The sequence below is a fragment of the Xenopus laevis genome, chromosome 7L, assembly GCF_017654675.1.
Source record: "Xenopus laevis strain J_2021 chromosome 7L, Xenopus_laevis_v10.1, whole genome shotgun sequence".
Taxonomy (NCBI): Eukaryota; Metazoa; Chordata; class Amphibia; order Anura; family Pipidae; genus Xenopus; species Xenopus laevis.
The window spans coordinates 106,606,076-106,631,142 of NC_054383.1; the positions used below are offsets into that span (position 1 = coordinate 106,606,076).

The 25,067-nt window shown below is 36.9% G+C and overlaps 1 protein-coding gene across 4 annotated transcripts in view; it reads right to left on the reverse strand.

Moving 5' to 3' along the window:
• The window catches only part of LOC108696629 (histone-lysine N-methyltransferase PRDM16), a 439,218-nt gene that overhangs the window by 9,131 nt on the left and 405,020 nt on the right, over positions 1-25,067 (reverse strand). For 3 of the 4 annotated variants that reach the window (XM_018226160.2, XM_041569451.1, XM_041569450.1), the window contains 9 exons: positions 24,558-24,705; positions 24,334-24,432; positions 22,461-22,614; positions 16,051-17,458; positions 13,763-13,850; positions 10,148-10,317; positions 9,485-9,562; positions 6,318-6,487; positions 4,615-4,789 (listed from right to left, as the gene is read on the reverse strand). In XM_018226160.2, the coding sequence (XP_018081649.2) occupies positions 4,615-4,789; positions 6,318-6,487; positions 9,485-9,562; positions 10,148-10,317; positions 13,763-13,850; positions 16,051-17,458; positions 22,461-22,614; positions 24,334-24,432; positions 24,558-24,705 (2,490 nt within the window). The remainder of the gene's footprint in view (positions 1-4,614; positions 4,790-6,317; positions 6,488-9,484; positions 9,563-10,147; positions 10,318-13,762; positions 13,851-16,050; positions 17,459-22,460; positions 22,615-24,333; positions 24,433-24,557; positions 24,706-25,067) is intronic. The other variant, XM_041569449.1, reaches the window with a different exon arrangement.

Here is a 25,067-nt window from a genome sequence, read left to right on the forward strand (position 1 = left end):
GTATGCAACAGTTATATTGTCTGTCAACCTAATTTTTAATTAAATGTTACAGACAGATTTTACGATAGGAACCCATTCTCCCGAAATGCCTTTTGAGCCTTGGCTCATGTCACTCTATCTAAACACATAAGTGGCATGTTTGTGTTAAAACGTTTCTCGTAGTTGTTCTTTATGATAAATACCCACATTTGATTCTCTCTCAGGAATCACTATGCCAGTCTGCTATGTATTCCCTTTGTCTATCTTTATCCCACAGCAGGAAAGGCTGAGTGATCTCCAGTTTCCTTCAGGAAATGCCAGATGAAGTTTATTTCTTAAATATGCAACCCAATGCCTTCACACCCTCTTCCCCAAGACACAAACCCCATAAACTGGTGATTAATGAGACAAAAAAAAACAAGAACATACATATTGTGAAATTCAAAAGTCATTTTAGATAAAACTGAATGGACATGGATTTATGGCTCAGTTGAGAAACAGTGCTCTGTGCTGCTTCTCTCTTGCTGGCAACTTTGATAGTCTTTACTATAGGCAATGCTTTTTTTTTTATTATGAAGGTGGTGGCCCTAGGAGGCCAAAGAATATTTTAACTGAATGGTTACAAGAAAATAATGAAAAATAAGCATTCATTTTTATACAACTATATATTTTGGATATAATAAAATATACTGAGGCCTTTTAAAAAGTTTCCCAGAAAAACCTATAGGAAAAAAATGTAATTGGTGCTATTTATGGCCTACCTAATTTTAAATCTTAAAATATTTTGAAAAGGCATAGAAAGCTATAAAAGATTAATAACAGGGCTGAGAGGTTATTATTAATCATTATTGCTGAAGGCGCTTTTTGACATAAACTTAGAGGCATCCAGAACCCCCAGTCCGTAAATGGTTAAAAACCCCATCTGTTGTGCAGTATAAACAATGCATGCTACAAAAATTGGTTGGCGATTACATGGCTCATGCTGTCAGCATCTCCGAATGTCATTTATCACCCTCCCAGACAGACAGAAAACAAACGTCATTACGATAGCCTCTATTTGGAGCTGCCCTGGCGACATTTGCAGTATGTGTGGGAATTTGAAATGCACTACATCTCGTTTGTTTTCTTAGCTCGCTAATGAGATTCAGTGGGGAATAACCTGCGGCATGTGCCCCAGCTGCTTTCATTAAAAAAACCTTTGTTCATTAGTTGCCCTTGTGAATTATTTAAGCATTATGCGGTGATTTTTTTTTAATATTGAAACTTTATTTTCTCTTAGGATTGCAGGTGAGGAAAGTCATTTAGGCTACACATTGGTGCACTGTTTAATAACGAAAGAAAATACAAAAGAACTTTAAAAGTATATTAAAATATATTTTCCTTGGTTCATTTCGAAATAAAAACGAAATAAAATAGAAATTAATGAAATGCAGTTAAAAAGAAAAAAAGCAGACAAAATACTATGACATAAAAATAACACATTAGTGGAAATAAGAAAAAAAAAGAGAAAAGGATTGCTTATTGTGTCCCCTTAGGGCCTGGGAAATTACATTCTGCACAACCAGCTTACAAATAGTGATGAAAGACTCCCACACCTTTACATTTTTGCATAAACAACTGTTTCTTAGTACTCCCAGCTGGCACGACGTGATACAGAAAGTAAACTAGATTTTGCTGTTAAAGACCTGATTGAATTTCTTTTTTTTTAAAAAAAAGGCCCCCTTGTCTTATTAGAATGATTAATGCTAGGAACTTCTTTTAATATACCAGCCACTTAATTTCTGAATAATGATTGTCCAGCTCTGGTCACAATGTCGTGCACACAGGCATTTCTACCCTTCACACTCAGTAAATCTTTGACAAGGAATGAATACTGAATGTGGGTTGAAAGAAAATTGTTTTTCCATTTTTAGGGTGGCTCAGCCTAGGAAAGGAAAGTACGTTTGTGTCAATGATGTAAAAACTCTAGGCATGGTGTCCCATATTCTTGTACCAGGAGATAAGATCACAGATGATATTGTATTTATGTAATAATAATAATATCCATTAGTATCCAAGTAAAGGTACACACGATACTAAACGTTTCTTCATTGATTGGTCTGGGTACATAGAAGTTTCTGTTTCTGGTATCTCACAAAGGGCAGAGACACACTCAGAGATTCGGGGACATTCAGTCGCCCAATGTCAAATCGCCTTTTCTTCGGACGTCTGATTTCCCTGCAATGCCTTCTCGCTGGCTAGAATCTAAATCGCTGGCCGGATGGCACTCAGATCGCTTCATTTTTCGAAGTCACCTAAAGTTGCCTTAGATTCTAGTCGGCGGTAAGGCATTGCAGGGAGATTATTTTTCATGTCTGTCCCAGTTTGGTTGGTCACATATTCACTAATAAGTGAAGAGTTCTTCAAAAATATAACTGATTCCAAGAGTATAAGTTGCCTTAAGTTACTGTGGCCAATTTTCACAATTATCTGTATAGAGCTGACAATTAGTCCAGGAATATTATCAGCATTTGGAGTAAGCCATAATGGATGTACTTTATCCATGCTGATTTCCTATTGATCTGCATAGGAACTGGAGGCTCTGATGGAAATACCTAGATACATGTATGGGACCTATTATCCAGAATGCTCGGGACCTGGGGTTTTCCAGATAATGGATATTTCCATAATTTAGATCTTCATACCTTAAGTATACTAGAAAATCATGAAAACATGAAATAAACTAATCAGGCTGGTTTTACTTCCAATTATGATTAAATCTTAGTTGGGATCAAGTACAAGCTACTGTTTTAGTATTACAGAGAAAAAGGAAATCATTTTTAAAAATTTGGATTATTTGGATAAAATGGAGTCTATGGGAGATGGCCATTCTGTAATTTTCTGGATAACGGGTTTCCAGATAACAGATCCCAAAGGAGTGCTGCTATCCTTTGACCTTATTTGGGATCAAGTACAAGCTACTGTTTTATTATCACAGAGAAAAAGGAAATCATTTTTAAAAATTTGGATTATTTGGATAAAATGGAGTCTATGGGAGATGGCCATTCTGTAATTTTCTGGAGAACGGGTTTCCAGATAACAGATCCCAAAGGAGTGCTGCTATCCTTTGACCTTATTTTTTTGGATGGTCTCAGACTGTGTAAAAAAGCACATAAGGCAACTTGTACCTGTACTGTATTGTGTGTATTCAACTGTTAGCATTTAATATACTGAAATATTAATAAATATTATATAAGAAAAATATTTTATGTGTATTTATTAGTAAGTTATATTTCTATTTTGGTAACAAAAAAATTAAATTGGGAGAAATCTGAGCACAAGTTCCGTGGAATCTGGGGTAATGTAAGAAAAGTCACAAAGTTAGGTCTAAAAACCCATAGAAATATCCATAGAAATACAACCAATCAGTCATCAGCATTTACTTGTCAACTGCAAACATCTGATTGGTCTTTATGCATTATCTGCGGCAGACTTTGTGTCTTTTACTATATTATCCAATGTGTTCTTTATTCTAGATTCCTAAACATAAAACACAATACATTTTTCAAGGAAAAATACACACTGGATGGATCATTTTATCTCTAGAACCCATCTTTTTTTTTTTTCAAATGAAAAATGAAGAACTGAGTATATTGTTCTCTGCCTGTCTGGGCACAACACCTTTTTCCACAGCCCTCCTATAATATGGTAATTCGGTTATAAGAAACCAGCAAGAGCCAAACATGGGCCGGAGGTTCCTGGAGATGTGGCAAGCTAGACAGAGCCAAACATGTACAAGTCAGACAGAATTAACAAGCCCCTACATTTTCATATATTCTATACAGAGTGTTGCCATAAACTACGTCTATCATAGGCATCAGAAATGTCAGCGGCTGTCCAAATACACCTGCCATTGATTAATTATGTGAGTTCCATTGGGATTCATGGGTGCAATGGCACTTTTTTCTGTTTACGTTCTCCGCACAGGTTTGGGTTCTGTGACTTCATATAGCATTCTAATCTGGAATTCATCATCTCATTTTTCAAGTGAAGTGTTTTCAGCAGAACGTACTGAATGTTCTCCAGTGACCCATACATCTCAACTAATTTTATAAACAAAATATTTTCATGGCTTGAAATTCTAACAATCCATTACTTAACATCTTCTTTCATCATTCCATGACACAGCTCCAGATTGGCTTCTCCTTGTTAACCTTTCTGCTGGTTGGTCGGATGACACGTAGCCATCTGTTACACATTTTAAACGCAGTGACACCTTCTAATTGCATTAATTGGAAATCATTAAAATGAGGTTATATAATGGGAAAGAGGATTAAAAAAGGAATAATCTTCTGGTCTTTGCCTGGAAACATCATATAATTTTTTTTTGTATTGGTTATTTATTTTTAAAGACTGGCTTATTATTAGTGGTCTTTTTCCAGAAAAGGCACCCGGCACTGGCAGCTCATTTTCATTTTACCTATCACCAGTGAACATCAAGTTTTAGTTTATGGCACACGCATTGTCTGATAATCTCCTATTACTTATAAAAATAACTCCAGTGCCTTTGAATCATCAAGGAAATGAATCAGCACATAATAGAATTTGTTATCCGATGCAACACGTGTCGTCATTTCTTTTAAAATTTGTAGTTACCTTTTTTCTGCCAGACTCGCCGTTTGGGTCAGCTCGCTATTTGCAATAAAGTTTCGGATTTCCGAGAAATAGGAATCTTCTTTCTCGTCTAAAAGTGCATGGTTTTCGGATTCAGAGTTGGGGGAGGAGACGCTGGTCCCATGGTGGTTTGTAATGACTCCGGAGTGCTGACTCACTAGACAGGAAATAGGGAACCAGAGAAAGTTAAGGGGAATCAAATATCGCTCAGGTCATTCTTTGGGGAACTAAAAATATCAGTCCAACAAACCATTTAAAAAAAAGTGTTCATTAAGTACAGTGCAAGAACTATTTAAATAGATTTTGTCATCAAGTTGTAATGAAGTCCCAGCAAAGAACGTTCATTCGGGAGTCAAAGCCCCAAAGAGTTTTGTGGGCTGCCATCACCACTTATATATTTGTATGTCTGTCTTGCCCATTCAAGAAAATGATGTCTCTCTGCACTATGGTCAGGCTAGACAAACTGGGAATATAAATATTTTTATATTGAGGAGGACTTTTCTTGCAAAAACAAATGCAGATAGTTCACTCCTGCATATTCTCTTGGGTCATCCTTCAGCAAAAAAAATCTGCACCAGAATTGAAAATAACTTTAAATCCAGTGACAATTATTATATTTGTGCTAGTAATCACTGAGGCGCTTTCAAATAATGCTACATGCTCAATAGGGCTCATTTACAGTGTTGGAAGTCAGGTGCAAAGTACAAAAGAACTGGCAAGAAGCATTGTTTTTTTTCCTCCATGATACACCCACTGGTGGGCACCAGTTGCTTGGGTGTCTTCTTGTGAACCCGTTCCTTGTGTGTCATTAAAGGGATACTGTCATGGGAAAAAAAAAAAATTTCAAAATGAATCAGTTAATAGTGCTGCTCCAGCAGAATTCTACACTGAAATCCATTTCTCAAAAGAGCAAACAGATTTTTTTATATTCAATTTTTTTTCTGACATGGGGCTAGACATATTGTCAATTTCCCAGCTGCCCCAAGTCATGTGACTTGTGCTCTGATAAACTTCAATCACTCTTTACTGCTGTACTGCAAGTTGGAGTGATATCACCCCCCTCCCTTCCCCCCCCCCAGAAGCCAAACAAAAGAACAATGGGAAGGTAACCAGATAACAGCTCCCTAACACAAGATAACAGCTGCCTGGTAGATCTAAGAACAACACGCAATAGTAAGCTGGGAAATTGACAAAATGTCTAGCCCCATGTCAGATTTTAAAATTGAATATAAAAAAATCTGTTTGCTCTTTTGAGAAATGAATTTCAGTGCAGAATTCTGCTGGAGCAGCACTATTAACGGATTCATTTTGAAAAAAATGTTTTTTCCCATGACAGTATCCCTTTAACCTAGTGCAAGGAAAGGCAAAGTGTAGCCAAAGCAGGAGCAGATTCCTTGGTCATGGAGGACCCATGTCTGCAAGCAAAATCATGGATTGCAGGGTTTTGTTGCTTTGCAGGTGACGGGTCAGGAGGAGGAGGCAGAAAAAATGATCACATCTGCCAAAATTCAAGGCTGTTTTTTTTGTATTTTATATACCTCACTTATACAAGGTTTGTCTGCTACCGAGCAACATATATTAAACTAGTGTGTGGTTGATGCTTACCATATGGCTAATGTAATTCAAATCTGCTTACAGTGATTTTTTCGTACTAGATGAAAGAGAGAACCTATTTATTATCTTACCTGGAACATTTTCATGTTCATGTTTCTTGAGGTGTCTGTCCAGGTTTGTTTGCTGCCCGAAGCATCTATTACATAAGTGGCATTTAAATGGTTTTTCCTTGTTGTGAATATTCCGAACGTGCCGCTGAAGGTTGGAGGAGATACTAAATGACCGGTCACAATATTTACACCTGGAAAGAAGAAGTGTTACAAAAGCTGTGAGGCACCACATTGACGCTGTAGAGACATCATACAACTTACAACTTTTTATTACAAAATGCACACCATTTGTTTACACTGCTTTTTACGGTGTTCTTCCAGCATAAATAATTTTACACAGCCTTTTTGGGTGTAATGCAGTACAGTAACCCATAGCAACCAAACTGTAATGACTAGTACATTACCCACTCTCTTAGCTCAATTCTTTACGAATGTTGAATTTTATAGACGGTAAGTAGATCTGTGATAAAATATGGGTATATTTATATATATTTATATATATATATATATATATATGCAGTATATATGTATCTAAGTTAGCTTATATAGGTCTTGTTCTGTGATAATGCCAGTTCCTTATGGCGTGACAAAGGCAGTAGACTATATATGATTCAGATCTTGCAAAGGATTTCTTAGTAGAACAGCCAATTCATTTTATAGGTCATCAGTTTTTCAAGGGAGAATGAACGAAAAATTAATTATTTTAGGGCCAACTTTTTGTACAGTTGAAAGCATTCCATCCACATAATAATTCTTCATGATGGTGGTCAAGGCTGGAAATGTTTCTTTTAATTGTAATTTAATGTTTTTAAAATTAGATTTAGGGGCAGATTTACCAAGGGTCGAATTTCGAGTTTATTGGAGTTTCTAAAAACTCCCATAAACTCCAATTTTGAAAGAAAAACAACCAATCAAAATGTATTTAAAAAAAAAAAGTTTTTAAATACCGTTCAAATTGGATTCGAGTTTTTAAATAAATAAATAAAATAAAATTGATTTTCAAAAGACCACCAAACAACTCTAAATTGATTGGAGGATGCCCCCCATAGGCTTAAACAGCAATTCGGCAGGTCTTAGATAGGAAATAGTCGAATTTGAATTCTTAGGGTTAGGGACAGTGCATGATATATTTTGAAATTTGAATTTCGATCTTTTTAAAAAGTCGAATGAATTTGGACTATTCCCTAGTTGAATTACACTAAAATAAACTTGAAATTCGAATAAAAAAATTGGAATTTTCAGTTTGACCCTTGATAAATCTGTCCCTTAATGTGAAACTGAAATTTTTTTTTGAGGATATTTTGGAACCATAAGGCAGCAGTCACCAATGTAGTATGGAATACCAGATACCTTCATATAACTGCGTATACTAATTTAAAAAACATTTTCCGCATAGAAACCTGACATGATGCCTCTTGCTCTCTCCCACCCTGTCCCACTCACTTTTACCCTCCCTCTGTGGATGATTGTGAGTGCACCTCACCTTTACAATCTCCAAAAGTTAAAGAATATTACTTTTTATCCAAAAGATCATCCAAAACACCAACAACAACAGCAAAAAAAAGCTAAACAAAAACAACAGCAACCAGACAGTATTCATTTTCATTCTCATCCTATCACTGGTCTGGCCTGCATTTCACCAGACAGAACAGACTTTCACAAAACAAAACTTTTAAAAAACAATTAAGCTGACATTCACAGTTGTCAGAGAGCAAAAGAAATCAATGATAATTAAATTGTTCTATAAACATACCACGGGTTCCCCAGGGTGCTATTACAATGCTACAGTCTCCAGAAGTCAATCTTATACTGCGCTGTTACACAAAACACACACATCTGAGGTCTCAGAGAGAAGATTAGCCAAATAAATCACATCATTCCTAGATGTGCACACTTTCCTTTTTTGGGCAGTCATTTAATTGAACCAGATAAACAGTGAACCTTAATGTGAACGCAGAACTGGTGGGACGCATTGCACATATTTCAGCTGTATAAGGATTAATATCATCTGTTTGCAAAAGCATTATGATGAAATGATTGGATCATCTCATATTTCATTCGCTTCTGTTATCTTAAGTGGCTGATTAATTAGGAAGTCAGCTAATTCTGACTCCCTGCTTACAGAATAACATTAATGAGCTACTATTTATTGCCACTTGGATGAAAAGATAATGTTCTCTAAATATATATCATGCTTTCATTGAAATGTTGCAGAGGTCTGAAAACTTCCATGCATCTAACTTCAACAAATTCTAAATTATATCTGTACATTTCACTTCTATTCACTGGACTTTTTGGTTTTTAATTCTTATTGGACTTCCCCTTCATGTTGCTGTGTTATTAAGCATTAATGACTCCATTGTGCCATAATCATGGGTGATTCCTACTGATTATTATCAGAGCTGATCCCTGATGTTTCCTGTGTTTTCCACTGAAAACAGTTCCTCAATACAATCACAGAGGAAAAAGCTAGGGGAAATCACCACGTGTGGCATGACCCTTAGTCCAGCCATAGATTTTCTTGCAATATTCAAAAGGGACTTCAAGAAACATAAAATCATATCTCAACAGCCTAATTATAAAGCTTAGGGAACGTTGCTTAAGAAATACTAAAGGCATTTGAATTCACCACTTACAAGGCTGTGTGCGTTTCTTCCAGGTATTTTGGGATCAGCTCATGCTCCAAAAACATACAAACAGGTCTACTGACTCTTGACCTTAGTGTGTGTGAATGTGATAGAGACCTTAGACCAGAGGTCTCCAACCCCTTTTTTTTACCCATGAGCCACATTTAAATATAAAAAGTTGGGGAGAAATACAAGTATGAATATAGGTCATAGGGAGTGTCCAATGAGGGCTGCAATTTGTTATTTGGTAGCCCCTATGTGGGCTGGCAGACTACAGATGGGTCTGTTTGGCAGTACACATGGTCTTTATATCTCCAAAACTTGCATTTAAGTCATAAATCCAAAAGTAAGCACCAATCTGAGGCCACTGGGAGCATCATCAAAGGGCTTGGTGAGCAACATGTTGCTCACAAGCCACTGTTTGGGGATCACTGCCGTAGACTTTGGGGCAAGAATTGATGTGAATGATGCGCAATCTCTGTAAACTGCTACATAAATGTGTTGGCACTGTATAAATAAAGCACAATAAGCTTTAAAGGCATATTTATGTTTTCTGTTTACCTGTATGGTTGCTCTCCTGTGTGGGTCCTGAGATGTCTTGTTAGATTGGCTGATCGAGGAAAGATTTTGCCACAGTACCTAGTCATGATAAATGACAAGATGAATTAAAGGCATTTTTTAAAAAACAGATAATTTTTAAAGCCAAATGTTTTATTAAAGAGTTAGGCATGAATCCCTTTGATAGTGAAGAAGGGGTCAGCCCAGATTTACTAGGTATGATGGGGATTCCACATATTCCAGGAATGAATGTGGTTCTAGCTATAAACTAAACCCTCTCTACCCAACAGAGCAAACATTTCTTACAATTTATGATGCCCCTGCTCAAGTCAATACTTAAACCCAGAGCTGATTATCAATTCTGAGCACTGATTGAGAAAAAGAAATATACAAGTCCCTGCTGCCTGAAAAAAATCAGCCTTATGTGCATCACACAGTGACAGCATGGCTCTCCATCTCCAGTTAACATGGCTCTCCATCTGCATTTAAGCAGGAGCATCTTTAATTGTCCTTTGACTGCACAATTCTACTACAATGATGAATGATATATTTTTATTTCTTTTACAATATCCTTTCCTTGTCTAAAAAGGCGCATGGTTGTGAATCGCCAAATTAGATGCCAAATTATTTTTGAAGGCATTTAAATAGTGGTCCTTTTTTACTTACCTGCAGGTGTACCGTTCCTTGCCTTTCCTTAATATTGAATCTGAGAGAGTTGTGGGCGAGGAACGGAAATTAAACGGATGATGTGGGAGCGGCTGTAAGGAACTTCCTGTGTCTGCTTTCAAGTTGGCAAAATTTTCCAGCTTTTCAGTCATATTTTCAATGGCCGACATCTAGACACACAATTCAAGTATATCAGGTAAAAATGCTGTTGCACAGGAAGAAGTATATATATATAAACCAATGCTTGGAAACTCTCGGAACAACTCAAAAGCCAATTCTTGGATCTTTACTGCCCAACCTACTGTAGGGCTGCAAGGTTATTTCTGGATCCTAGAATCAGGTTGAAGCTTGAACTTGTTTTTTAAGATGTGTATATGGGGGTCGAATATTAAAAAAAAGATATAAATATGTATACTCCTATTGTATTCTAAAATGAACATAGTATTTCTTTCATTCGCAAATTTATTTGATAGATATATTCTGTACCTTACACTGAGCTAAACCCTAGTCTTAGGGCTGCCATATACCTGCAAACTGCCCAATTCTAATATTCCTGGTCATTTGCAAACCCAAGGATAGCATAACTGTGCCCCAAACTTATTCATCCTCCATGAAAACGGAAGAGCAGTTTAAAGGTAATTGGGGCAATGGATAATATTATTCATTTAATATTCATTCAACTGGATATTGGCATTAGTTTACTAATATATGGGGTCTATAAGACTAATATGGTTAAAAAAAGTAAGAATTAGATCTTCACGGTCTATCAACCTGACCAAACCTCTGATTTGAAGTCTCAGTAAAATATGTTAAAACATTGTAAGGTCAAATCGCTGTACTGGCTCAAAAAGGATGCTGTTTTTTTTAAATTTACAACTCTCTGGGGGACTTCATATTTTATTTTCTAAAATGTTGGCATTGTGCCACTCAGAGTATGAGATTACCTCATTGTTCCAAAGCAGAGATTCTGTAGCCCCCCAGCAGAGGTTAAACTGCATCTCCCAAGTCCTCTCAACAGAAGGAGAATAACAATGCCACTAGCGTGGAAGACTAGCTAAGGGTGCTTTGTTTAGATGCCAGTTTGCATATTACAATTATGGGTGTTGCAGCTTCTAGTAGCTGGCACATTATGGGGCAGATTTATCACGGGTCGAAGAGAATTCGAGGGAATTTTCAAAGTAAAAAAATTCGAAATTCAAAGTAATTTTTTGATACTTTGACCATCGAATAGGATACTACGACTTTGAATTTACTTTGACTTCGATTCAAAGTAAAAATCGTTTGAATATTCGACCATTCGATTATCGAAGTACTGTCGCTTTAAAAAAACTTCGACTTCAATACTTCGCCAAATTAAACCTGACGAAGTGCTATGATAGCCTATGGGGACCTTCTACAAGCATTTTCTAAGTCTTTACACATCGAAGTAAAATTGTTAGATTGTACGCTAAAATCGTTTGAATCATTCGATTCGAATGATTTAATTGTTCGATCGACCGATTTTACTTCGATTGTTCAATGGCCAAATTCGGTGAAAAATACTTCGGCTTCGATGTTCGAATTCGAAGTATTTTAATTCGATGGTTGAATTTCAAAGTATTTTACACTTCGAAATTCGACCCTTGATAAATCTGCCCATATATATATATATATATATATATATATATATATATATATATATATATATATATATATATATATATATTTGTTCCCTGCTAGCCAAGTCATTGGTAAACAGCTGTTAAGCTATTGATGCTCGCTGAGCTGCCATTTATTTTTAGAGATAATCCAGCCACTTTTGTTACATTCACTTATAGTATGAAGTAGCTTTTCATGGATTATGTTACTTTGAGAAAGGTCTTAAAAAAAACATGATTTGAATGTGAGCCAAGGAGGGAGTAAAGGACATAGTGAACAAGCGGAAAATGAGAGGAAACCATACATCAAATAATAGATGCTCTATTGTACAGCAAGGGCTGACCTTTTGCACGTTTACAATACATTAAACTAGACTCCGGGGACAACTGTAGCCAAGTCATTGTTTTAAAAGATATCATTATTAAAAAATTACCAAATATAAATTGTAGCGTGGCTGGCAGCTGATTGTAAGTCCAGTTAAATGTAAGTAATTAACCTTAATGCATTTAAATCAATAGATTTATGCCCGGCAGAGTTTATAGGCCTAATGCAAAAACAGAATTCAAATAACTTGAGCGGTTTAACCTTAAGGAGTGATTTTTAGGTCATTAAGCGAGCACAGCAGCGAATATTATTCTGGCACCGGGCCGTGATTGTCAACTGGCTCTAATTTAGTAGGAACCATCCTTATTTTGGACTTTGGATCCTGGAAATGCACCAGGCTTTTACACTGACCCATTGCAGAGGAGTGTTTCCATTTCCCTAGGATAAGCAATTCTCTCTGTCTGTATCTAGGGAGCAATTGAAAACCCAATGACATTGCCTTGCCTCTTCTGGAGGGAAGTTCCATGCATCTATCCATGTTCTTTGTGAGATCCAAAGATAAATACCTGTAGGCAGCCAATTCCTAGACAGACATGGTACATATGGCATTTCCCACACCTGCCACTGCCCATGCTGATATTACTATCATCTCATACACAGAAAGCAGGAGTCACATATATTTCTCTCCGTGAACTATGTATTTGCTGGGCTGCAGGTTCATTATTTTGATTATTATTAAATGGCGCATTCCTATTATTAATGCTTCCACTTATCTTGGTGTGAGTGTATAGGTGGCGCTGCTGTGTCAGACAAATTCTAAGTAAAAAGGCTCTTCCTGAAGCCAGTCTGCCATTATTAAACATCTCTGTGATATCAGATCCTTTACAAGCAGATCTCTTCGCTATTCTAAGTGAGACAAACACAGGATGTTCCTGGCGGGCCTGGTGCCATTATCCAGTCATCTAGAAGGAAAATCAGTGGAAGTTATTAACTAAACTTCTGTGGTCATGTAAAACAATGAGGGAACTATGTTTAGCGGTGAAATCAGCTTGGATCCAGTGTTCACAAACCTGTTAGCTAATTACATCATGAGGGGAAACTGATTTCGGGGAAAAAGAAAGGGACAATGCAGTTGGTCTGGATTGAACACTCGAAATTCCCTACATGTTATTGATCATAAGGAGGGTCCAGTTAGACCCAAACCGAAAAACCTGGGTGCAAATTGGACACAGATCTAGTCTATTCAGCAGTGTAATCTACTAGCTGTTTGAAATTGAAAATCTCAATGGTAAATATGGATTACTAGACCTTGGAAATGTGCCATGTGGGCACAAAACGCGTAAGGCTTTTCTTGATGGTATAAAACATTTTTTAACTTCTGTATCACTTTTTTTGTTGGCCTGTTTTGTGGGTCTCCACCATGCCCCATTTTTTCCTCTGTCGTAATGGTTTGTCTGCTCCACCAAACTAAGGGTTTGAGGCCATTTGTGCCTGCTACCTTTTGGTTTTTGTTTAAATGTTGCACTTTTTTTACAGTTACCCCATTGGTGTTTTGTTTTTACCATCTTTATTATTTTGAGTTTTGAAATAAAGAAGGAAGAAGGGTTAGTCCATGCTCGTTGTTGAACACATATATCGATTTAAATCTTTTACCTGTGGATGAAAAAGCAGTGGCGATGGTCGTAAATATTTTTCCTTCATAGCCCCCACAGGGTCTGTAACCTTCCGCTTTTCCACCCTGCTGGACAACAACAAATAGGGTTACGTACCCCCTAAAGAATTATCACCTCCTATGGAAATGTGGGTTAACTGACAAATATGCTATCCTTTGCCAACCAAGCCATGTTATGATATACGTTTAGCAAATGTCTGATTTCATATTCCTAATTATACTAGGCAAGTTAAATCAAACTTCTGATTGGTTGGTAAAATAATTAGGCCTTTGTGGGAAAAAAAACAAAGGAATCATTTATCAGTGCCACAGATGCAAGTGCTCAGTTACCGAACACTTAAGTTTGTGGCATTGCTGTGTTCTGTACCTTATTATAAAAATTAAATAAAATGCACAGAAAATTGTGTTGGAGCACACAAGGCAGCCCTGTCTTTAATGCCTAAATGTCTACCTTAAGGATGCACTTGAGACAAATTGCTTTAAAGTTTACATTTAAAATATGAAAAAAGCAAAGTAAAGCAAAAAAAAATCAAAAATCAAAAATCACCCAGGCCATACTACCCTACTATTGAACATTAAACTCAACCAGTGTAGATATTAAATGTATCTGGACTTAGTTAGGTATCTTATACCAATGCCCGTAACCAAAACTACAGCACATTTTTCAGTTTGTCGCATTTATAAATGTGTATCATTTTCTATGATTTCCTTGAGTGCGATTAGTTTTCTTTTGATCTGGTAACTTCATGAATGATACTAGGAGTAGGAAGATAACATTATAATAACAATATATATTTATATCAATGTAATGGATTTGTTAGAATAACAGAGGCATAACTTAATGTATGGGATAGATTTTAGAGAATGAAAGGAATAATGTGTGGGATAAAATTATAGGTATGGGACCTCTTATCCAAAATGCTTGGAACCTGTGGTTTTCCAGATAAGGGAAAAAATATTTATACATGAATTAAACCCCATAGGATTGTTTTGCCTCCAATATTAATGTTGCCTTATTTGGGGTAAAGTACAAGATACTGTTTAATTATTACAGAGAAAAATGTTTGTTTTTTTTAAAAAAAAAAAAAAAATTACATTTATTTGATAAAATTGAGTCTATGGGAAATGGCCTTCCTGTTATTCAGAGCTTTCTGGATAACAGGTTTCTAGATAATGGATCCCATACCAGTTCCAGACTGTATGGGACAAAATGTGCGGGATAGAGAACTTAGAACAGGTGACATTGAACAATAAGAACAGCAAGTCAGATTGGTGAGAAAGTTGGCGAAAGAATCATGAATTGCGGGATAGAATAAATTGTAGGATAGAATATATAGTCTGAGTAGCATTAAATAATAAAAAAGAAGGTTTATGATGGCACTAGACCGAGTGGCATATAACTAGGAGTTCAGACTCTAAAAATGTTTTATTCCCACAGAGACTAGCTGAATATTTAAATTATGAGTGAAAAATTTACTGTTTTAAAACGTGCAGAAACTTTCAAGCAATTGCAAGCCTTCAAACTGAAAAGTAGAGCTTAAAATCACTTAAAATGGTCATCCGAACTGTAACTCAGTCCAGCAAAGAGAGGGTTGGGCTATTTGATTTACAGTATTCTTAATTCATTTGGATGAGAACATTTCCTGCAGATTAATCACTTAACCTCCTTTTTTTTTTCCCCTGGTAAAGCTAAAGATCATCAGAACTGGAACACTTCTCTGGCTAAACAGATGTTCCTTTCTCCCAACATTGCAACACTATTTTTAGTGTTGTGACATTATTATTAAAAGTCACTAGGGATGTAGCGAACTGCCGAGTATGTGTTCGCGAACGCCGTTCGCGAACACCGGCAAAAAATGCGAACAGTTCGCGAACAGTTTGCGAACTTCGAACATCCGAAAATCGTTCGATTCGAACGATCGAAGGATTTTAATCGTTCGATCGAACGATTTTCGTTCGAATCGAACGATCGAAGCCATTCGATCGAATGATTTCATTCAATCCAATGGCTTCGATCGTTCGATTCGAACGACAATCGTTCGATTTTAGCGATCGAATGGTCGAATGATTTTGACGCGAACGCCTATTGGCGAACGTCGCGCGACGTTCGCGAACTTGCGGCGGACGCGAACAGTCGAAGTTCGCGCGAACTAGTTCGCCGGCGAACAGTTCGCTACATCCCTAAAAGTCACTGGCTATAAACACATTTTTGCTCTGTTGCATAGTATATGCTATAACCATCTTTGATGAAGCCAAGTTATGTTAATACCTGTATATCGGATCCATAAAAAACGGTGAAGGCTTTGCGTAGTGGAGAGGTGGCTGCTGTGGAAGTTGTGACTGAGGAACCTTCGATAGCATATCATTCATCATCAGTTTCCTTTCACCATAAATATGGTTTCTCCGAATTTCCCTTAACCCATTCTGACTGGCTCGACTTCTGTTACTAATGCTGAGGTCCAGTGGCTGTTCCTCCCCTGAGGACTGTGGTGCCAAAACCCTAGGTGGTATTAAGGCTGATTTAATCTCTTTTGGCTTGGTGGTGAGATCAAATGGCGATTCTGAACTAGTGCTGCCAACTTTCTGAAGGTCCCTGGGTGACTTAGGTTCAGCTTTTACCAATAAGTTATGGTTCATTGTCCTGTCTGTAAAAGCTGGGTACAAAGAATGTGGGAAGTTAGGAAGAAATTGAAATGGGAACATGGAATGATAAGGGAGAGCACCCATTTTTTTCTCTTGCATTCCCATAAATCCAGGTCCAAAATATTTCTCTGCTATGGATGCAATAGCTTTAATAGAGTCATTAGCTGCTCCAATTGATGGAAGCAGTTGCTCTTCTGGGGGAGGAAAGAAGGAATGTTGTGAGTAGAAAAACGGCCTTTCACCTAAGTTATTATTTGAATTTCTAGATACAGAACTACTGACAACATCTTGCTTGTTTTCCATTGGTTTGCTTTTTTCTTTGTTCTTTCCTCTTTCACTGTCTACATCACTGTCCAAGTCCGACCCAGTGCCAGTGGTTGTATCTAGATCAGTTCCTGAAGTTGTGTTGACGTCTTCAAAATCACTACCGTCAGACAGGTCACTGCTCCTGGATTTATGTTTCCCCAAGTAGTTCTCCATGCTGTTTTCAAATTTGTCCTCGATAGAAATTTGCTGATTGTTGTTGCTGCTATTTAAAGAGGACATTAAGGGTATAGAGGGATTTCCTATGGGGCTAGGAAGCTTTGCTTCTCGTGTATGGTTCAAAGGGCTTTTAAGCAGAGGTGAAGGAGGTAATAATGGAGGCCGGGGGTACAAAGCTGGAGGGAAAATTCCAGGAAATCCAGGTGGTAGAGTTGGAAATGGCGGTGGACCAGGGGAGAAAGCAAGGCTTCCTGGATGAGCCCTAGAAGGGAAGTATTCATTAAAAGCAAAACTAGAGTGATTAAGATTTGGTGAAGGTTTGGATTTGTCCATCAAAGAACTTGGTGTTAAGGGTAGACCAGGAGCAAAAATCCCACCATGGTTGTAATGGTTTTTGCCTTCACAGAAGCGCCGGTGTTTGTTAAGAGAGGAGGTAGTGCTGAACATTTGTCCACAGTCCTTGCATTTAATCTGTGTACGACAGTCCGCGTGCATTCGTTTATGCCGGCACAGGTTGGAGAACTGTGTATATGATTTATGGCAGACCTCACCTGGAATACCAATAGAAGCCAAAACAAAAAATAAAATAAAACAGGCAGAATGGAATGATTGGCAAATTTTCATCTTTCTTATGACATATTTATCTTAATCACCAAACTCTGAATTGCTAAACAAACAACCAGACTATCATTAAAACTAGGAACATATTGGGAAGATTGGTTTCTGCCATCTTCACTACAACCATTTTTTTCAAATGTTAAAAATTAAATTGTCCTTTTTATATAAAATCATTGTTACAAAAAAGCTATGTTTTCTTTTTTTTGTTTTAGTTCATAAATTCTCCAAAGCTGGAACATTTAAATACAGAACAGCATATGTTCTGACATATCAAAAAAACACTAAATTACTTTGCTTTTCTAAAATGACCCCAATGTTCAACAGAAGCTACAGAAGCTACAACATAGAGGGTTGGCATGTCTCCATCAATTCAGGAAAAACATTTCAGTGGAACCCTTTAGAGTAAAGATCTCCTAGTTATAATGCAAATAACTCCATAGGATGAAATAAGAGTTAGTTCAGAATTGCAGTTTTTGCCATTCACAAAACAGGTAAATCCCAAATCATTTTTAGATGGACATTATTAAGCTTTGTCCTTCAGACCTTTTTTTCAGACCTTAAGACTCATGTTGAGTGTTTTTACCACTGTGGTTTTCCCAGGAAGAATCTCAGCAGTCAAAACATGTCCACATGAGCCATTTTACCATTCATTTCAATAAGAAAAGGTGCTGTCAGGGATTGCTCAGAAATGTTAAACTGGAAGAAATTCCTTCCCGACAGCACCAGCCTCAAATGTTGGCAGTTTAGCTTCTTTTTTAAATGAATGGCAAGTGGTCATGCATTTTGTCCACATTTGAAAATATAATATTGAAATATTGTTCATGTAATATTGTTCCTGTCATCTGCAGAGGTTTTTTTTAGTACTGAATGACAGCCCTTTATATTTAAATTTATTTAAAATTTGACAATTTATTGGATGTTACAATGTACAGTCTCTCACTTCAATGGGCTCAAAACTCTTCTAACATTTGGTTTGTTTGGCACTTTGGGAATATTCACTAAGGTGATACAGGATCCTTTCAAATGAAGTAAGCTTGACATAAGAATATATACAGATGGAGAGCTGCAATCCAATACAAACTGTAGTCCCAGACAAAAAGCTTCTGAACATATGATATGATCACACAGCTGCCTTAAAGGAATAGTTCAGTGTGAAAATAAAAACTGGATAAATAGATAGGCTGTGCAAAATAAAAAATGTTTCTAAAATAGTTAGTTAGCCAAAAATGTAATGTATAAAGACTGGAGTGAACAGATGTCTAATAAAACAGCCAGAATCCAACTTCCTGCTTTTCAGCTCTATATCTCTGAGTTAGTCAGCGACTTGAAGGGGGGCCAGATGGTACATTTCTGTTCAGTGAGTTTGCAATTGATCCTCAGCATTCAGCTCAGATTCAAAAGCAACAGATATGACCCATGTGGCCCCCCTTCAAGTCTCTGATTGGTTACTGCCTTGTAGCCAGGGTAACCAGTCAGTGTAAACCAAGAGAGCTGAAAAGCAGGAAGTAATGATCTGACTGACATGTTATACGTCAAATCACTCCAGCCTTTATACATTACATTTTTGGCTAACTAACTATATTAGAAACATTTTTTATTTTGCACAGCCTATCTATTTACCTAGTGTTTATTTTTACACTGAACAATTCCTTTAAAGGGGCAATATACACCCGTGTTCCTTTAGAGCAAACTAAACAGTGCTTGTGTTCAAAATATGTTTTGTATGTACCTTTAAAGAATGAAAATCAATATTATATTTAGTTAGAAATTATTAATTGTTCTGTTTCGGCCCTATAAACCAATGGAATTGGCAGAATTTCAAGAGAGATAACAGGCTCTTTACTAATAAACCACTCCCTTTTTCTATAGATAAGGCTTATACTGTAGATAAGGCTAGTTTCTCAATGGGTGTGTTTTCACTGGTGGAGAAATGCCCAAGAGTACCAGTGCCACCTGCCCTGGAGTTGAATGCCAACCACCAAAAAAACCCTTCAAAATATGCATTTCTGCGTCAGAATTGCGTATTCCAGCAGTGACAGCTGATTGCCTCTAACCTTAAGGTGGTTTCGGGGAAATACACCCGCCAAGTGTGATATTAGTCTAAGGAGTAGTTTGTGATATTTAGTGGTTTATTTATCAAAGGTAGAGTTTTAGAGGTTTGTGAGGTTTTTTATATGTTTTCTAATAAATGAAAAAACTTGAATGCAAAAAACTCTAATCGGTGTAGTTGGAGTGAATACTCTAATTGATCAAGTTTTTGTCAGAAAAAAATTTGAATCGCTTGAATTGATTAAGGTGTCGAGCAAAATCCACCGAAAAAAACTTGAACATCATGAAGGCTACAAACTACCTCAAATGGTTCAAGGGGAAAAAAAATGCATTTCCTTAACCCAAAATTAGCCTTTTGATTATAAAATACCCTTGAAAACTTAAATTTTTCAGTTAAAAATCAACTCAAACCTAGAATGTCAGGAAGCCTGCAAACAACTTCAAATTGATCCCTGGATGTCTCCCATTGACTTAAATAGTAATTCGGCAGGTTTTAGGTGGCAAAGCATGAAATTCGACTTCTTAAAGGGCCACTGTATGATAAATCTTGATAATCTAATTTGACAGTTTTGACCATAAAAATATTCGAAACTTCTAATTTTTAATTCGACCTTTGATAAATCTGCCCCATAGGGGCACATTTACTTTGCTCGAGTAACGGAATAGAATAAAAAAAACTTCGAATTTCGAATGTTTTTTTTGGATACTTCGACCATCGAATTGGCTACTTCGACCTTCGACTACGAATCAAACGATTCGAACTAAAAATCGTTCGATTATTCGACCATTCGATAGTCGAAATACTGTCTCTTTTAAAAAAACTTTGACCCCCTACTTCGCCACCTAAAACCTACCGAGGTGCAATGTTAGCCTATGTTTTTTTGGTCGGAGAAAAATCGTTCAATCGATGGATTAAAATTCTTCGAATCGTTCAATTCAAAGGATTTAATCGTTCGATCGATTTTTCGTTCGAACTACTTGTGGTAAATCCTTCGACTTCGATATTCGAAGTTGAAGAATTTACATTCAGCAGTCGAATATCGAGGGTTAATTAACCCTCGATATTCGACCATATGTAAATCTGCCCCTTAGTGTTTACTATGGTGTTAGCTGGCTAAATAAAATGGTGGGTACCCTCCAGGCCCGACACAAGCCCTGTTCATAATGTTAAATGTAAAAAATTACATCATGATCATCAGTATGATACAACTGAATATTTTATGGAGAAGATATACTTTTCTTCCTAAAAAAGGGCATTTGTCCTAAGCAAACACACAAAGAAGAAAAATGTCAACTAAAAGTTGTTTTCATTAGTGAACACTTTTTTTTGTTGCATTTTTTTCTTCTAAGCCCTATTCTGGTAAAATCCTTGTACATCTGTTTTCTGAGTTTTTTTTTTAATTCAACAATTACTCAGCCTTTGGAGAGACTTGGGTCACAAATGAGTAAAGCCTACAAAATCTGCCAAGTTAAATTAACATCTATATTTTTTCTCTCCAGGTTATAATATATTTTCATGAAAAAATGGGTTTTAAAAATAAAAGGCATAATAAAGTGATTCTCAGGCCAACTGACATCAGAACTGTTTGGGTCATGGAACCCTACTGGTTAATTTATGCACTAGGACACCAAACAATGTATGAATGTATAACTGGTGTTGGTTCAGAGCCCAGGGGCTGCATTTGAAAATGTTGGCTAACACACTGTGAAGTTCTTAGCTGGCAATGTACCTTATCCCTTGAACTGAAATGTACTACACATAAAATATCTCAAGAAATTTAAATATAGCACCAAATTCCCAGGGTCTTTGTCAACTGTGGATATCTATGGTTATTGGTAAGTAGACTACTACCTTGTAACAAGCAATTGCACTCCAAATAAACTCAATTCTTTGAAAGCACTAAATATTCATCCATGCATTCATTTAATAATTGCATGTTTAGTCTTACGCCCATTGAACATTATCTTATGTCAAAACATCTTTTTCAATAAACCTTTTTTATTGCTTGGCTATCTTTGCAAATAACAGTAATAATAACTGATTTGCTTCTTTTCTATTGATTAGACCCAAGGAATAGAAAAATCGCAATTCTCTAAAGTCTGTATAATTAAGCTCAAATGTATGTATTCCTTGCATGCGCACCAGTGAACAATCACAGTGAAGTCGTTATTGTTACATACTGAGAAATCTGAATTACTAGAAAGGAATTATATTTAGGCACATGGACACTTGGAAAAGAGCTTGTTAACAATAAAACACATGATATTATAAGATTAGAATTGCAATATTGGCATATGTTGGAGATTATGCTCTTCTCTTTTTTAGACTTGTGAATGGCAGAGAAATATATGAGACCGCCATATTTAGGGCAAACCTTTTTTAACAAAGCAAACACAGTAGCTATGCATTACGACACAATGGCTGCCTCCTATTGTTTTGCTTTTGCACAGAGATGGGGTACTTTTTTATGAGGGTTTCGTGCAAAATTAACAAATCAGTTGTTCCTGCTAAGTAGATCAGCTAATATCTTCTTGTAATCTACAGTAACCATGGGGAAAGAAAAACATTTCACGGATACTACAGGCCACAGATCAGACCTGAAAAAAACAGGCACTCATGCAAGGGACCCATATCAACCTACATCCATATGAGATGCAGCCTAACTTGGCTACTAAGCTAAGAAACAATGTTAGTAGAAAGAGTTTATATTATCCAAATGTCCATTTTTATATAATAAATGACAATTTAGTATGCAAATATATACTATCACAAAGTGTATCTTTAACAACGAGGCATACATTGATTGATAGGGCAAAATTCCCTGTTGCGGGATTAGAGATGCATTTATACTAAGATGAATGTGTTCTGAGCATGCTCCAACTTACATATGAAAGGTTTGATAGTACTATGTATGTGCTTGTGCTGTTTGAGGCCTGATGAAGTGGCAAAGGTTTTGCCACAGTCAGGGCAAGCATGTGCACGAGCTCCGACATGCTGTGAACGGATATGTCTCTGGAGGTTGCTTGGGTCAGTGAACACCTGTAGGAAAAGTAAAGCAAATTTTAGAATTATAAAAATAATTGGCATTTCCTGATGTCTAATGTTATTAAGATGCATCTATCAAGTTCCAATAAAGTTAGAAACTATTAGGGATGCACCAAATCCAGGATTCAGTTCGGGATTCGGCCAGGACTCTGCCTTTTTCAGCAGGATTTGGATTCTGCCCGACCGAACAAGGAAGTAAAAAAATGTTTTCCCCTTTCCACCCCTAATTTGCATATGCAAATTAGGATTCGGATTCTTTCGCGAATGGTTCGGGGTTTCGACCAAATTCAAAATAGTGGATTCGGTGCATCCCTAGAAACTATCAAGGTTATGCAGAAACATGGTGTAACTTGGCTTCAGTTTCATAACTCAAAGCAGCATTTGAGACTTTATCTTCCATTATTTTAACTACTATGGGTTATTTGCATTGGATTATGAAATGGGCCAATATACATCATATTCCCCCCAAGAACTATTTTTTTTCACTATAGATGAAATTGGATCAATTCTTGGCAAAGTTTTTGCTTCACATTAATTCCCATGGAATATTTCATTGATGAAGACTTGAAGACAAACATGAAGCAACTAATTTGCCACAGAATTCTTCCAGTTCCCCATGTATAAATATGGCCATGTAAAATCTATTAAACAATTAAAAACTTGCCTGCTTAGATAAAGTAATATCAAACCAGGATTTGGAGAATAGTATGCACTGTAATGGTTATCTATTGTACAGTAAGTCTACTGGTAGGTCACCTAGACCTCCATCATCTGTAGGTTGCTGAAGTTGGTTAGGGCTATAATTCAGCAGTATCTGGGGAAAGTTTCTAGGCACTTTGTTATTGTAAGCTCACATATTTCATATTTAAATGTTTTCAGAAGTGAAAAGTAATACATGATAGCTAACCCAAGTGCCCATGTCACTCAGTTGCCTTCATCACTGTTTGTTCATTCAGGTTATTTATTAAAGGAGAAGGAATGGTTCACTTACCTGATACTCCAGGTTCGTGCTCCTGTGCACCAGCCCAGGCTACTTCTCAGTGACCACCACAGAATGATTGTCTTCTTCTGCTTCTTCATTCTTCAATGGCCCAGGCAAATGGATGTGCAACCAGCAGAGAAGAAGGAAGGAGCAGGAAGAAGATTGAAGTGCGGTGCTCATTCAGAAGTACCCGGACCGGTGCAGTTTTCTGCTAACAGGAGATCCAGCCCAGTGTATCAGGTAATATCCTGGGATAGTCCCAGGTTTATGAACAAAAAGTGGTGGGGCTTACCAGAAGGGGTTTAGGAGTGAACGGGGCATTGTTTATGGAGGGGTAGGACAAGTAAGGGGTGGATCAGTACAGATACATAATGTTCTGAAATGTTACTTGAAAATGATGGCAGGTGTTTCTATGTAACATAAATGGTGGTAATTACAATTTACATTTCAATAATGACTAGTAATATATACACCCTAGTGTATTAATTTCCACTAAACGTTATTAACATTTTAAAGTCAGAAAATGGAAATCTTTAAGCAACATGATGTTGTGATTTCTCAAATAACAAGATAACAAAAAAGTATAACACACACCTAAAGTACATAGACACAAAGTTTCTGGGAGCTGCGCTTGCTTATTTAGCTGATGATACACCGCACAGCTGCCTGAAACGTTGTGCTTGTAACTGTGTGTCATACTACAATAAATGGAACTATGTCATAACACTGACGTCTACTTTAGGTGTGTGCTCTTCCGCTTCAGTGTTGTTGTTGCAGTTCAAATTAATGGGTAATCTGGGATGGAGGTCACTTGGTACCCACGACTCGCTCTGCAAAGGACATACGTGAGACACATATCACTCTAAGTGTCAGCCTTACAGTAATAGTTGATGGATGTCACAATGTAAAAGTGACAGCAAAAGGCAAAGAGAAAGAAACAAAGTGCGTTCAGTACCTTTACACAGTTTTCACACTCGAAACGCTTGCCGCTGTCATGTGACATCTGATGGCGGATCAAGTTTGATTTCCAGTTAAAGGCCTTAGGGCACTGATCACATTTGTACTCCCGTTCCTCAGTGTGGATTATCATATGCTGCTCCAAACTGTAAGTAAATACATTTTAACAGTAATGTGAATGTATTCAATTTAAATTTAAAAAAGTTCAGTGCGAGGTACAGAAAATAAATATTTTGAATAAACACATTTCCAGTCCTTCTGTTTGTTGCTTGGAGCTATTGAACATTGGGCACATTCTCCACCAGTGCATTTCATCTGGCAAAGAAGCACCCGCATCTATTGCTGTAGCTTTCCTTTCACTTGACCATTTTTATACTAAAAAGTGTCTGTGCCACCACTATCACATGCTTCTCCCATCAGCACATGACTCTTCTGCTTTTGGTCATTTTTCATCACAAGACAACTCTGCACCATAGCAGCCAATCAGGGATTAGCTTGTTTTGGTAAA